The 16345-nt window shown below is 38.4% G+C and overlaps 1 protein-coding gene across 1 annotated transcript in view; it reads right to left on the reverse strand.

The window, feature by feature from the left end:
• Positions 1-1708: 1708 nt before the first annotated feature.
• Positions 1709-16345, reverse strand: part of MSH2 (mutS homolog 2) — a 53301-nt gene continuing 38664 nt past the window's right edge. Inside the window, exons 11-16 of the mRNA XM_009333680.1 lie at positions 13367-13464; positions 11226-11471; positions 9501-9705; positions 8863-9110; positions 4616-4788; positions 1709-2118 (exon numbers count right to left, since the gene is read on the reverse strand). Of these exons, the coding sequence (XP_009331955.1) occupies positions 1948-2118; positions 4616-4788; positions 8863-9110; positions 9501-9705; positions 11226-11471; positions 13367-13464 (1141 nt within the window). The 3' untranslated portion in view covers positions 1709-1947. The remainder of the gene's footprint in view (positions 2119-4615; positions 4789-8862; positions 9111-9500; positions 9706-11225; positions 11472-13366; positions 13465-16345) is intronic.

The raw sequence follows: 16345 nt of genomic DNA on the forward strand, positions 1-16345 counted from the left end.
AATAATAAAAACAAGGGGCACTGAATGAAACTAGGAATCAGGTTCAAAGCAAAGAAGTGGTCCTACTTGCAGGTGGCAGCTCAGTGAGGAACCCCTTGGCTAAGAGCGCTGTAGACACTGAAAGTTCACACAGGGTCAAGGGAGAAACAGAGACATTGCTGGAAGAGAAAGCCACCGATGGTTTTATGCCTATCGCGACGGTCAGGGACAGGAGACCCAGCGAGGGGCATCTTTGATCAGACCACAGATAGCAGCATATGTAGGAAGAGGCTGTAAGTACCAGTCATCGCAGTCCTTTACAAGAACTGCCTGTTTCTAGCAACAGTTAAAGCAGTTTGAACCAATGCAAATTGTGTCATTGTAGTATTTGATCCTCTAAATTGATTCTCATTGTCTATTTTGTCTATAATTCTGTAGTTTTGGACAGCTTGTGCTTGAACCAATTGGATTTGCAAAAACAGGTATATTTTTCATGACTATGTAACAGATTTTTCCATTCACACACTTTTCCAGGCACAGCTACTGAATACACATATTGACTGTGCTGTTTGTAAATGCAAGTGTTTTTGTCTTTATAAGTAGAATGCATTCTCATTTAAAGATCAAAAAGGTGTTATGCAGAACCCAAACTGCTCAAGCCTTTATTTTCTTCTGTTGAGAAGTGTATCTAGTATGTCCAAGTTCTAGTCTAACTACAAACAAATGTTATCCAACAGCAAGTTGAACGCCACACCTCTTTTATGACTATTGTTGGAACGTTTAAACGTTCTGCAACGTTCCAACGTTGCAGACCACTGCAACACATTAATCCCTGACGCAGAGATAATAGCACAGCTTTAACAGCAGCACTGCTGTCCCCAGCACACACGCACTGATGCAATCTCTGAACACAGCAAGAGTTTGCATGGCATCTTGTCCTGGTGTAACAGCACTGTACCAGCTACTAGGAAGAAAATTAACTCTATCCCGGCTGAAACCAGGACACATCTTCAGCACGATTTTATTCCTGTAATCTTGTGCGATAAACACCTTTTCCCATTAGTCTTTCCACACTGACAGTTTTAAATATAGGTAAAGTGTTCTAGAGCTACAATTTAAAATGCTGAAATTTCAAGGAGAATATAAACTTGTATCTGCATGCTTTCAAAATGCCTCAGTGTGAGAATTACATTAGATAAAAATCAATGCATTCTTTCTTCGCAGACAGACCTCACAAATCATGAGCAACTCAGAAGTTCCAGTTAAACTGTAACTTCACCCCAGCCTCTGCTTACATTACAAAACCACCAAAAAAATGCAAGAGTTACCACCACTCAGGCATGAAGAGCAGGCCTGTAGTATATTTGACTCAAGTGTTACCATCCACACAGCAAACAAAAAATATGCCACCCACGCTGCCCCCCCCAAGCTCCACGCAAGTACACATCCAAAAATTTTATGACAAATCACTTAGATGCTTTTTTCTAATGAAGCACTAATACAGCGTTACTAAAACTTCCCTGAATTAATTGCATCTGTAATGGCACCATATAAAATTAATTGCATCTGTAATTGCATCATATAAAAAAAGAATCATAGTATAGGACAAAGATTTTGTGTATGCACTGCTGCTTTTCAAGGCTGTGGTAGCTGTATGCCATCTGAGTTGTTATACTTTCTAGCACACTTTTTTGGTAAAATATTACACTTTTTTGTACAGTCAATAATTCTTTCACTACTGAAAAAGCATTTTATTGAAAACTTCTGAAAGGACACAATGATAACAACTAAAGCGGGAATCTGGCACAGAATGTGCTCAGAATCTTTTACAAAATAATTACAATTCAAGAAAAAAAGCCTACATAAATCAGTACAAGTATCATAAAGTATAAAAGCTACAAGACAAGAAAATGATAGTTCTTCCAACGTAAAACACACTTCAAGAGCTGTATCCTGTTCTCACACCTTTCATGATGTAACTTTTGTTCGGGAAATGATTTCATTCACAAAACTGTTGTTCTTTGCCAACACATCGTTTCTCAGCTGTTTCAGCTTGATTTTGATGTCTTCTTCTGACATACCTGTCAGTGGCAATGCTTTCACTTGACAAAGAAAATCCTGAATTATCTTTTCACCTTCCTGAAATGGAGGGAGGAGAAGGGAAAGAAAACAGAAAGGATTTTTAGATTGCAAGCAGGATCCTTCCAAATTCTGCGAAAGATACAAAGTATTATTCAGCACTATAAACTTTTTTCAGGCAAAAACCACCCTTATTTTTGCACTTGCTATCATGTTCTCAACACCAGAACAATCCAGTTATACTGGTATCAGGAGTTCTTTCCCCTTTCAATCCATGAGCAAAAAGCATCAGTTGGATCAGCAGAAATACAGTATTTAACACTGAGAGCTCCTATATGTGTTCCACATTTAATTCCAGTGTGCAACCACGTTAGGTGAGGATTGCTAGCAATAATAGCAGAGGGGCCATATTACCCAAACTAGTTACTTTTTGGAGGAATTGTAAATCAAAACCAATGTTTCAATATGCAAAAGGAAAGAACAAATTGTAACCAAGCAACTGGAGAGTGGCCGTCACCAAGGAGAACAGACGATAATTAAGCTTTATGCATATGCTTTTATACAAACAGGCAAAGTGGAACTTCTAAACAATCTGAACTGAATAGCAAGAACAAACATTTCAACGAGCAGTATTCAGGATCCCTGTTTTAGAAACAATTTGCCCAGAATACAGAATTTTGTCTAGTCCTCTGCATTTTGCATTTTAGAACTGTACTACAAAGCTTTCTTAGTTTTGTTTTATCATTTAGGACTAATGGAGTGTGTTTTCAGTGCAGAAGTCTCCAAAGGATTTGGAAATGTAATAGCACGCTTTTCCCTCTAAACACGACGTTAACGAAGGCAAACAAATTGCCTGGGCGAGACATCCAAAGCTATGCAATTCTATTGCCTAGAGAGTTTATGAAGTACTATGTATTACTGAAATATCCAAGAATAAAACATGATGCTGTATGTCAGAAGTGTTTGCCACAGCAATTTATTTTACACCAACTTAAGAGCACACAGCCAGATCCAACTAATCTGAAAAATACTTCACTGTGATACCTAGCAAGCTGGCAAAGGAAAGGCAATAGTGGAGCAACGGAGGTAGTTGGAGGGGGAACCTCCTGGCACTAGAAGGTAGGACAAACCAGAGATCATTAATCCACAATGTCAGATCCACTTACTGAGCCAGGAACAAATGCAGTAGACCTTTGAAACTGAAAATAAAGTAACAGGTAACAGCCTCTGCCTAGAGCAAAGGCTTTTTAAATGTAGAAAGTGCTTTGGATATGGACTAACACTTCAAGGCTTCCATAAGCTGGAGTATTACCCAGATTGCCACTGTTGTATAGGAGGAGATAAATGAGTTACAAGGCTGCGAAATTTCAGGCCAACTGCTGGGACATAGAACTAAGATCTGTAAGCAGATTTATATGTATGCAGCAAGGAGGACCTGACTATCGGCAAAAAACAATGCAAGTCATAAGGCAGCACACGGATTTCCTATGAGGCTGCAACAGATGTCACTGTACGGGCTCTTAATCCAGCAACAAGATGACACAGGCTATTCTGAAAAAGCTACCTGCAAGCTATTGTCTTCCTTTATACTACCTGCTAATGAAGCTTCTTTTAAGAGAAAGTGAAGGGAGAAGAGAAAAAACAGTTCACTCAAATGGCTTTACACGACCATATTATGCAATGTAGACATGATCAGATCGATGCTGAGATGTGGGTTTCCTCAACTTGTTCTTGAAGCCTTGTGCAAAGCCAAGAGCATTTTACTTCTCAGTTGAGTAGACAGAACCACGCTAAAATTCTCACGTGTGAAATGGGAAGAACTCTATGACATCTGTAAATCAGACATTCCAGGTCCAAATTGCCATATCCTTCAATATGATCAGCTTGTGAGACGTGTTCGTACTGATGGGACATGGAAGGGCACAAAGGAGAAAGCTGTGCACTCAGCTTTTCTCCGATGTGAACAGAACTGAACATGTTCATGTTGAGCTTCAAGAAATCAGCACTAACGAGCCCTCAAACAAGGGGGAGCAAAACCAGGTGCAACCCACCTGCAGAGCCAAGAATAATCTAAACAACAATTAAAACAAAAGCTATAACTTAAGTCCCAAGAAACACTGCATACAAACTAAGTAGCCAACAAAAGTGATGAACGCAAAATTTTGGCTTGGTTCTCGGCATAAAGAAAACCCCACAGGACAGCTAGAGACGTGGTCCCTTGTATGACTCCAGTTGTATGCCAATCGTACTAACTGCTGACCGTTGCTCTTTAAGAAAAGAATTAGTTTCATTCTCATGGCTGTTTTTAGATAAAATTCTTGCCTATGTTTTCAGGTAAAATTTTTGCCTATGTTAACTTGAAATGAATCTAAACTGAAACCCACTATCCTTTAACATCTCTTCAACTCCTACTGAACTTCATAGCTAAAGCATTTTGTTATGGAAAAATGAGATTATAGTTAATTATCCTCAAGCTTTGGGGAAACTGAATCCTTAAACTATTTTGCTTGGACTACTCCAGCTAAACAAATTAAAAAAAGCATTCCTGATAGCAAACCTCTCTTTCTCTGTAGAATTTCTTGGCTGGTGGTTCTCCTTCAGATTCCTTGGACTTGCCAATGTTTTGAAACTCCTCCAGCTCCAATGCTTTCTCTCTTGCACTTTCTATCACATGTTTTGGGAAAGCCGCCAACTCTGCTACGTGTATTCCAAAACTCTGGTCACAAACACCTCGATGCAGAGAAAAAAAAACAGAAAAGAATTCTCAAGAGATAATATGGCTACACAGAGGTTACATGAACAAACTTGTAATAGTTCTCTGTTCTGAAGAATTAAGTGCATGAGATCGTTTGGTTCTCCCAACATTTTCTGATTTACCTTTTGGACCATACATCATAACATAGACTAAAGAATATGCTCTTATTTAATTAAGCTCTCTTAGAGCAGTAATTGCAGAGCTCCAAAAGTGCTCTGCAAGAAGGGAAAACTCTTCAGGCAGAAAGAATTTCCCTCTAGTACTTGAATGAAATTGAATAATGGTTTTTATTAGAGTACTTCAGCACAGACTGTAGAATATAGTCATTCGCATCATTTATTTTTTAATATATCTGTCACATTTTTCTATATTTATATGAATACACATATATATGTGTGTGTATATAAATATTTAAAATGTTGCATTCTCAATCACCCTCCTCTCCTCCTTTGCATCAGTACCACATAACTCCTCAGTCTCCAGTTGTCTTTAATTATATCAAAACCTTTCAACTTTAATTTTACAGTTACTTCAATGAATACACTGTTTATAACATTTGGTTGAGAAAGCAAAGTTCTCATAATTGCTCAAAGTATGTCAATTATACACAGTTACATAAAATAATTTTCACTTCAATATCAAAAGCCCTCTGATACAATCTGTCAACTCCATTCATTTACATTACTGTAATTCTGATTGGCCACCCACAAATATTACTACATCCTTTTAATTCTGGTCTCCAGCAAGGAGTTATGAATAAATGAATTACACGTGTAAAATGATACTTAATTAATCATCTATTAAATACTGGGTAACCGAAGAATAGGTAAAGGAAAACTTAGCATTCAGATTTTTTCTGTTTTAACGTTGTAATCTCTCAGGTTTCTTAAAGGAAATTAACATTTTTAAGCAGAAACTAGTCATCTTTAAAGCTAAATCATCATATTAAAAACCCACACCTCCCCAGAAACAAAGCTAACTCAGGTCTCTGCTCAGAGAATCCTGAGCAGAGGCCTAGAGAACAGTAATTTGTGTCTCCTCTTCCAGCGATTCTGTCACACTCTTGAAGCATGAAGACAGGGTGAAAATACTGTATAAGAGTTCCTTGTCATGCATTTCAGGTTTAGTTATACATTTCAAATGACATGAAACCTGTCATTTGTTTCAAAACACAGCTGTATCCGAGCTGCCTATACTCACATCCATGCCTGAAAGCATAACTCTTCCAAAAGGGAAAAAACACAACACTAAATGCAAAAACTTGTATGAAAGACATTCAATTTGAGACCAGGTAGTTTAAGATGAAGATTTCATAATGTTGTACCTCATCTGACAGAGGTTTAAGTAGATAGATACAAATTATTGTGCTTCTATGCTCAGTAGCACTTCCAAGAAAATGGATCAAATGGAAAGACACTGCATATACAAAGAAAAGATGTTTATTACTAAAAATGGCAAAACTGATTGAAGAAAAACATGAAACTGAGCTTCTAGAATTTTCACCAGGACCAGAATGGGTGAGTTAATACAGGTTAAAAAAAAGGGGGGGTGTGGGGGTGTGTGTGAAGAAAGAGAATTCACCCAACTATCTAGGGAACATTAGGAGTTTTTATCATAAGAGTTGGTATTCCAAAGGATTTAGAAGGTAGAGGTTTAGCTTTAGTGTATATTACTTCCCTCCCCAACCTAAGTACCCAAAATAAGGCACCTAAATAAAGATGGCTTGTTTGAAGATACTGTACATCACCAGCTCTTGCTGCATTGAAAACACTCATAGTTTCAATGTACACTTGCAGCAATTTATGACTATACTTGTCTTCAGTTTCCATGCCACATGAAGTCATATTTTAAGCATTTATTTGAGCAAGGCATTCAGAGGGCTCTGAACCTTCACTTGGTGGAAGGAGCTCAACATGTGCTGGAAAAGATGGAAAACAGACAACTACGAAAGAACCATAGACACTGCCTCTCCACTGGAACAGGCTGTGTACCAGAGCCACAGCATTGGGACTAATACTCAGAACCAAAGCCTGAGCATTGCCTAGGAGAAGTGCATGAACAGAGAGGAGAACAGAGGCCATTTCTAAGGAATAAAGATCTCAAAAGACAAGGACACAGAGTTAAAAGAAACAACACGGTGGCAGCCAGAGATATTCTAACCAGCTTTAAGTAGACTCTCAGTAAAGCCAGAGGAGAACAGTACTTCTGGTCATGTTTGATTCCTTGTTCAGAGCAGTCTCCTAGCTCTACAGAAAAGTACCCAAAACCTAATTGCAAGACTATAGCCATAGGGGAATACAAAATTAGAAGTGGTTATACAAGTAATCAAAGGGCAAGAAATTAAGTAATTTCATGGATTTAAAACCACAAGAAGTGACTAAGAAATAGTCAATTAGTAATGTCATAGGAGTAAAACTAGCATGGTACCAACTTGAGTGAGGCTCAGATCAGGATATAATAAAAACACATTTACCAATTAGCTGAAGACACTTAATAGTATGGTGATAGCCTGTGAAGATTATAAAAATTATCTTTAGAAGCATAACAGTAAAATTTAATAATTGGACAGCATATTAGATTCATTTCAGAACCATACATGCCAGAAGGAATGAACTGAAAATCCTAAATTGGCTAAAGAAATCAGGAAATATTGGAGAGAGTTCCAGGATAACACCTACTGAATATGCACTGATCATGAAAAGCAGTTATTAGGATGAACTAGGCAAGCGAAAGGAAGTATTTGGTATTGTGTAACATGACAAAACAGCTTTTAACATGAGGAATGAAGTTCAGCAATTTTACCTGTAAGATTAAATCCTAAACTAAAAAGATGTAAGTATACATCAGTCTCCAGGACTTGAGATATGAGATAAGGACTAGCTCCTTAGCTTTAGATTGGATGGATGATACTTAGTAATTGTTTTAGTAGAGATAATAGCCTAACTCCTCAAACAGTTATTCCTTATTTGAGACAAAACCACTCCACAAAGTAAGTTGTTGATCGGATCCAGTATAGCCACAGTGTTCTCTAGTAACCATGTTCTAACCATCTGAGTGTCATCTAACTCGTTCCTTCATTGTGGAACTCAGAAAAGGAAAATTAAGATGTATTTTTGAGTGAAAACACACTGTAACAGTACTCTGCCCACATTTTAAATCAAAATCTCAGTCCAGAGGTTGGCAACCTGACTGAAACACTCTTATGGGAACAATAAAATCACTGCAGAGTTTACAACTAAATCAGAATGCCATAAATGACCACACCTTGCAAGCCACAGTTACACAGCCCTGCTTTATTTAGCATAAGTATAGGCTCCGTACGGGAGTAAGAACAAATGATGGGGGATATAGAGAAGCAGGAGGAACCGCTTATTGCAGTTAACAGATGAAATTTATGCCCAATTAAAAATTGTCTAATTTAATACCAAAAGGAATAACTGGATCCACTAAGGGGTTTTTAGTTAAATACATCTGACTTATCTTACACTAACAAAACAGGCTACTTGTTGTTTTACTACGATGCCATTTGTTAAAAACTAAACATATGATTTTTCCTGTATCAAACTACTCCATAAATTGGGCAACATTTTTCTTCAATGACTAAGCCTTATTACAATGATATAGACATTATTAAAATATGTCAGCACATAAAAGTTGCACTCATTTCTTTTAAAAGAACAGTTTAAAGAACATAAGTCTCTTCTATCAGCAGGTTAAAATGGCTGATTTAGGAAAATAGAAAATAACCTTTTGGAACCCTTCTCTCTGCTCTTTAAAAAACAGAAAGGGATGACCTCAGAAGGATCAACCTGAGTGGCAGAAATAACCTGGAAGTCTTAACAAATAATCATGAACAACATCACCAACTGTGTTCACACATGGACAGAGCTCCTGCCATACACACTCTCTATGGACAGAGAAGAACATGTCTATTATAAACCCTACGCCTGGAGTATGACATGAAATTTTTTAATGTTTTTTCCATTAAGATTTCTTCCTCTCTTAGGGTGAAATAAAGTTCACCCTGTTCACCATTTATACAGTCTTACCTTCCTTGACACGATAAAGCATCGTCAGTGTGTCATCACTGGTCAGAGCAGTAACATGTAGGTTATTTACTGTTGGCACTTGATCAGCAAGAGCTGTCAGTTCATGAAAATGTGTAGCAAACATACAGAAAGCACAGATTTTGCTAGCAATGTATTCTGAAATAGCCCATGCTAAGCCAAAGCCATCGTAGGTAGAAGTTCCTCTTCCCAGCTCATCAATGATTATCAGGGAGTTTTCAGATGCTGTCCTAAAAAACAGAAGAGGATTTTATAATGTTTGAGAACAGCACGAACTCTGGATATTGGAGTACCGGAAGTTATGTTGTAGAGGCATAGCATAAATGAGGCAAAAGACCTTTCCTATTTACATAACAACATACAAATAAAGTGCACACACAGTGTCACACAGATCATTGCTAATTAGTTTTTGTCCCATTTAGGCTTTGGCCTCCTGGTAGCAGTCTGTACGACCACTGAAATAAACAGAAGGCTACTTCAGGAACTTATGAGCCTGCTAAAAAGGACTTGAGATCCTCCACTGAGATCCTACATAAAAGGAGACCTTAAATGCATCTTTCTTAGAGCACCTCCTTTCCCATCAACCCCAACCAACAAAATCAAATAGGCAAAGGACTTACCTAAGGATTGAAGCAGTTTCTAACATTTCAGCCATGAAAGTAGACACGCCTTTCAGCTGACTGTCTCCGGCTCCCACCCGAGCCAGGATGCAATCCACAATGGTTATTTCTGCAGAGTCGCATGGTACAAAACACCCAATTTGGGCCATCAGAACAATCACCCCTGTCTGTCGGATGTAGGTTGATTTTCCTCCCATGTTAGGGCCTAAAGAAGAAATTTTGCAAATTAATTAAAAAACCATCATCTTTTACAATTCAACAGTTCTTTTAAAGGAGAACAGGCTCTAAATGAAAACAAAGAACGTTTAACTTATTACTCTCTTGCCAGAAAAGAGTAGCAGACTCGTCTAACAGGTGCAACAAGTAGCTCCACTACTAATAAGGCTTGCTTGTATGTCTTACTGAGTGCTGCTTTTTCAAAAGAAAGGTGACTGGAGAGCGTTAGGGGCCTTCCTAAGTTTTGGGGCTTCTCAAAAGTACAAGCAGTCATCTAAAACACGTCCATACCTAAAACTAATAAGCTTTAATTTAAAAGTCATCAGTATTACTGCTTAAGAATGAAAATAATTTGCTTTCACCTCAAACAACAATTACAATTTGTCTGTAAAAATGAAATAGCTTAGTAACCGACCGGGTACAAGCTAACGGGTGATTTAAATTACAATCTAAAGGGATTCTGAATCAGAAAAAACAGATATTAATAAGTTAATTTTAACTGAAGTACAAATGAAATAAAAAGTATTTTCCAGAAAACTGATCATTAAAACCAATTTTATGCTTTTGCTAACCAGTAGAACAAGCGTGTTACCATGCATTTATTCAGATTTTTAGTTTGGTTTTTTTTATTATGTTAGAAGTGTTCATTAATCATTCTCTAATTTCAGATCTTTGCTACTCAGAATGTACGTCAAGGACATCTGGATGGAAATTAAAATTCAATTAAATGTATAAACACTAAAAATGTTTTCCTGTGTAGTAAAATTATCTTAATTACACCAGAGAATAAGGGAAAAAAGGGTACAGTCATTGAAACATTTTGCATTTAAAATTTACTTTAATACTAAACAACACATTAACAAAGAGGCTGCTTAAAATCTTGCCTACAGAAGGTGCCTACATGGCTACAATACAATTGAAGCCTAGTGGAATTTTCCAAACCACTTAAGCAGGTTCAGGTTCTCCAGCTCCTGAGGCTGCCTCGCTTGTGGAGTTACATTCTCTAAGGCAAAGAATATGTATATTAAGGAAGGACCAATTTCTTACTTCCTACTGTCCTAGCAGCCTCTCTCTTCTTCCCAAGTGACTACTTCTAAATTAGCGATCACCTTTTCCAAACAGTGTGCTACAACTACAATCATAACAACTAATCCCATGACTATTAGTTTGGAAGATGAGAAATATGTCTGTATGTGCACAAACATGCAGAATATCCACTATCAAAGAAAACATTTCACAAGAACATTGTGGACACTTTCTTTTTTTAATATAACAAACAACAATAGCTTACAAATACCCTCCCTTCTTTTCCAGAGTTAAATCTTATCCCTTATACAGAAAGATGAATAACTTGCTGGCTGCTCACCCTTTGCTGATTAGAGAAATTGTTTTGACAGAGATTTATTGGGTTGTTGGTTTGCTTGCCTGTTGTTGGTTTGTTTTTTTTAAAGACATCATTATTGGAAATACTGGAGACATGTAAATGAAAAAGAGAACAGGAACGTTTACCAGTAATAATGTGGAACATCTGCTTGCCCTTCTCAAATGTAACGTCATTGGGGATGAAGGCCACCTCATCTTGCATTTCGATGCAAGGATGCCTGGCACCTTCCAGCACAATCCTTCCTTGTCCCTTTTCCAGAATGACAGGACGGACGTAGGGCACTGGTGCTCCGTTTGACACATGAGCAAAACTGACAATTGCATCTAATTGAGCTATCACATCATTCATCGTCTGTATTGGTTCTGCATAACCTGTTTTTGATTAGAGAGATACACAAATTCAACACAGTTAGAAATTTTTCTGTTCTTGCTGAAAGGATGCCTTAAAGCCTATATTGAACCCATAAAATTAATTCATCTGCATTAAAAGTCAATTTTGTTCCAGATAGCAGTCACCTTCTGTGAGAGTCTAAGATGTAATCCTAAAGTTTCCATGCTTTGACTACAAAGGGGACTTCTTCAGACTAAGAAAAGGAAGAGGTGAGGCTATGTTGATTGTTTTGCCTTAACACTAGACAACAAGAAACAGCTTGTCTTAGTACAGGAAGGCAAATGCTCACAATGGCAAGATGGCTGGAAATCCAGTAAGTTTACTTCCTCAATAATACACTGCATTTTGATGCTCATGCAAGCAAAGGCAATAGAGACATAGCACTGACAATTCAGACACAGCAACCATTTATGTTTATGTGAATGATGGTGTGGAGAGTTCTGTAAGATACAGTGCCTGCAATACCAGACAACTAGAGTAGATGGCCCAGCATCCCCAGTACCAGTTTTTAAGTTTTGGTGGGTTTTTTCAGTGAAAGGGATGAGGGACAAGAGCCTACAGAGGTAAACCACCTAACACCTGCAAATGGGATGCATGTGTCAGAAGAGGTGAGCAGTGACCTGCAGAAAGAGTCCTACCTGTACAAAGTACATTTACAGTTCTAACACCATCTCTTGAACTGGCTAGGTACAGATCATTAAGAGGACTTTAAGTCACTTTCATTGAAAAATTACACACATAATCCAGTCTTTTTCATTAAATTGCCTCCACTTGGGCAAGAAAAATGCTTTTTAAATACACATATACACTTGTAAGTCTGTGACTGCACACCACAGAAGCTTTAAGCAGTAGCAAAAAACTTTATTAAACATACTAGGAATTTATAGATGACAATGAAGCTAATCCTGCTATACAATACCCAAATAGCTTTCCACATGAATATACAAACCTTAGTATGCTACACACAAAACAAACCACCACTTGAAAGTTACCAAGACACAAAAAAAACCTCCACCAAAAAAAAACAACCCACCCCACCAAACTAACAAGCTACTGATTTTGCAATATACTGGCAAATTCCTTATCATGACAACAGGTCAAAGCTTATGAAAATTTCCACTGTAACTTAATACACTTTCAAATATATTAATACATCAGCTTAAAAAGTGTTTTATCTTTAATACATTTACCCTTAGCTTAATAGTCATTAGTGCTTTCACTTCCCGCTTCTCTTTCAAAGAACTAAGGTTTGTTCTGCTGGAACTAGTGCCTTTGGGAGAGGCAATATTTACAGAATCCTCCAGCCCAAACTTCCCGATGTCTCTTCTCCTTTTGGTGAAGAATAGTAAAGAATGCCCCGTAAGTAGGCAATCTTGGAGCAAAATATACGGAAATTAATTAGGAAAACATTATTTTTTATTGTAACATATAAGCAATGACTAACTTGATCTTATACTGCATACCAACATTTGTTCTTCACCATCCTTCACAGACCTCAGGTCCCACTCCTTCAGTTCTCTGCTGTCCTTTACCTCTTTTGCCTTCTACTTAGTCTGCCATTTGGGTGGAGATGCCCAGAGTCAGGGAGACAGGTGGAGGACGTATGTGGCCTTTATGGGCATATTTTTGTTCCTTTTATGGGATTAGCATTTGCACACACCCGATCACTGCACATTTGTAGCAATGCCAGCAAAGGGTCTGACCATAGAAGACGATATATTTCAAACTTTCAACAACCGTCTAAAAGCCAAACCTCATTTTTCACATTAATTCTTTGGGGAATGACACAGTTCTTCTCTATAGAAGGACCTACAAAGTAACTGCAAGACTTCCCAGCATTCCAGACTGTGAAACACAGGAACCTTGACATATTCACCTGAAGCAATGTTAATGATTTCCTTAACAATTGCATCCTGAGCCTCTTCATACTCTTCTCTGTTCTTTATATATTCGTCATTGACGGAGCTCAGTTTGCTGTGAACAAAACCACAGTATTTAGAAGCTGTGATGTTCTGTCTTCACTGCTACAATGCCAAACTTCTGGCGTCCTCATCTATGAGTCAATACCAGCTGTCCCCACCTGTTTTAACAGCAAGGTTCAGCACAAGGACCACAAAGCAACTAATCTACGATTCATCCACACCAGGATATCAGTAAGATTATAATTCAAAGTTGAAGATCACCCACAAGGGCCAAACCAGCAATTCTAGTATCTCCGAACACATCATTCTTAAAAATCTTACAGTAGTTGTTTGTTATAGACATGCTATGTGATAAGGACTTGCTTTTAAAGCTGAATTTCTGGACATTTTGCAACAAGATGTGGCACGTTATAGAACTGGCAGAGGAGAATTGCTGCTAAGCAACTGTGTAATTAGCCCAGAGTCCTACAACAGGCTTATCAGAGCTGAAGGCATTGACTTCTTTTCATTTAGTAAAAACCTCAGTGAACTACTGTCACTAAGAACAGGTTCTAGTCTTCAAAATAAGGTAAGTTGAAATCAAGAGAGAGTTTAAACAAGTGTTTATCCTTCTCAAGCTCATCTCTGAACATGGAGCAGAGTCTGCAGAACCGAATATAAAACACACCCATGTAGCGCACCCACATTATAAGCAGGTCAGCCTTGTGCTTCTAGTACCATCTACAGAAGCAACTATAACTTAACTAAGCACAGTCAAGTCTGTTTTATTAGTGATCCGTGGGCTTCTTCCCTAAGGGAAAGTAACAGATGACACCGTAGAGGTTCTAAGTACCATCTTCTCAGTTACAGAAAAGCCTAACTTCATCATTACGTTTAGATTCGTAACATATTTAGAACCAAAAAAAGCTGTTTTAAGTTTCAGGGATGTTTTGAAAAAATATCCTCTGAGTAAATGTTAAAACAAAATGCAATTAAGGTTTACACTTTGTTCATTTAAGTAAATTGGTGCAAAATACATCAACATATTGGTTGGCGTGAAACAGCATGTTTGCCCTCCTTTTCAAAGCAAGGGATTTATTACTATGAAAGTCAGCGATTAACAGAAACAGTCACTATTAGTAATAGCACTGGCTTGAAACCAACCTTGCCCTGTAGGCAGTGCTCCTCATACATGTCTGTCAATCAAGATCTCTCTCAAGAAACTCACTTCTCTGATGCTAACTCCAGCAGGAACTGTTATACATAAGTGATAGCAGCATGGTTTGTCTGAAACAGACTGTACGATGTATTAATCTCTGCTATTTTTACCCTTCCGTATATAACACATGCAGGAGACAAAGACTAGTTTTCTCCTGGACTTGCCACTCACAGGCATGGAGGAACTTGTCAGGAGGTTGAAGTCCAATTAGTGGCTGATTACTAGCGGCATTTCTTAGGGTTGATACTGGGGCTGATACTATTTATGCCTTGATTAACAACCTGAATAATGGGACTGAATGCACTCTCAAACGCACTCTCAGCAAGGTTGTGAACAATACCACATTAAAGGGAGCTGTCAGTACGCTGGAGGACGGGGCTGCCATTCATTAGGATATCTACAGATTAGAGAAATAGGTGGACAGGAATTTCAACACAGGCAAATGCAAAGTCCTGCACCTGGGATGAAATAACTCCATGCAGACTGGGGTCCAAATGGCCATAAAACAGCTATTCGTAAAAGAGTTGGGGTCCCAGTGGACAAGAAGCTGAACACGAGCCAGCAGTGTGCCCCTGAGGCAGAGAAGGCCAAGCCCATACTGGCTGCACCAGCAAGAGCGTAGGCAGCATGTCAAAGGAAGTGATTCTTCCCCTCTATTCAGCACTCATGAGACCACGTCTGCTGCTGCTGCAGTTTTGTCTTCCCAGTGTAAGAGAGACATTGAACCTGGAGCAGATGGCCACCACAAAGATTTGGAGCTGGAGCACACGGCATACAACGACAGGCTGAGAGAATCTGAAGTCAGGCTGGAGAGGAGAGGCACCAGACTCTTCTTGGAGGTGCACAGCAAAAGAATGAGATACTAAAAACCCAAGCTTCTGCAAGGAAAATTCTCATTAGATCTGATTAGGAAAGTTTTCACAAAGAATGGTTCAGCACTAGAACCTGTGCCCCACCAGGTTGTGAAGGATGCTTGGAGGATGGGCAGCTGGGCAAGGCCTTGAGCTACCTCATCTAACTTTGAGATAGGATCTAATTTCCAAGGTGGCTCTGCTTTGAGTGAGGGGTTTGACCAGTTAACCTCAAGAAACCACCTTCAACCTAAGTTATTACCTGATTCTGCATATGCAGCTTTCTACTTTGTTTGCTCTGTGTAAATAATGAAGTACAGAAAGAGAGACATCTGATGACTGAGGTAGCCCCTGCTCCTTCTAAAATGCTCTAGAAGAGCTAAAAATTCAACAAGAAGTATAGACTTTTTGCTTGGCTGACCTGTGACAGAACTGCTGCCCAGACAAGGGGACACTGAAACAGCATCAATGCAATTAGCCTGAAGACTGAAATTTTTAAATAGCTTAATCTATAGAGCCACAGAATTGAAGTCCAATACATAGGACCAACAGAAATTACAGCGTGATTTGGAACAAAAAAAAAAGGTAATCGCCAACAAAACTGCTGCATGTCATATTTGGTGATAAACATAAGTAGTTCTTTTCCTATTGCAGCTTGTGAAAGTGTGTATAAACACTCACAGTGAATGCATTTATGCTACTAGCTGCAGCTAAAACAGAGAAATTAGCCCAAGTCAAAGGACCAAAAATAGCTAATAGTTGGCAAAGTAAATGGGGAATGCAGCTTTTAACAGAAACTGTATGACTACTCCTCCCTCATGCCAGTCTTGCTCAATATCTCAATCTGTGAGCCAATTAAAAAGGTGACATTTCAGCCATTCAAG

Source organism: Pygoscelis adeliae, unplaced genomic scaffold, assembly GCF_000699105.1.
Source record: "Pygoscelis adeliae isolate BGI_AS28 unplaced genomic scaffold, ASM69910v1 Scaffold1, whole genome shotgun sequence".
NCBI lineage: Eukaryota > Metazoa > Chordata > Aves > Sphenisciformes > Spheniscidae > Pygoscelis > Pygoscelis adeliae.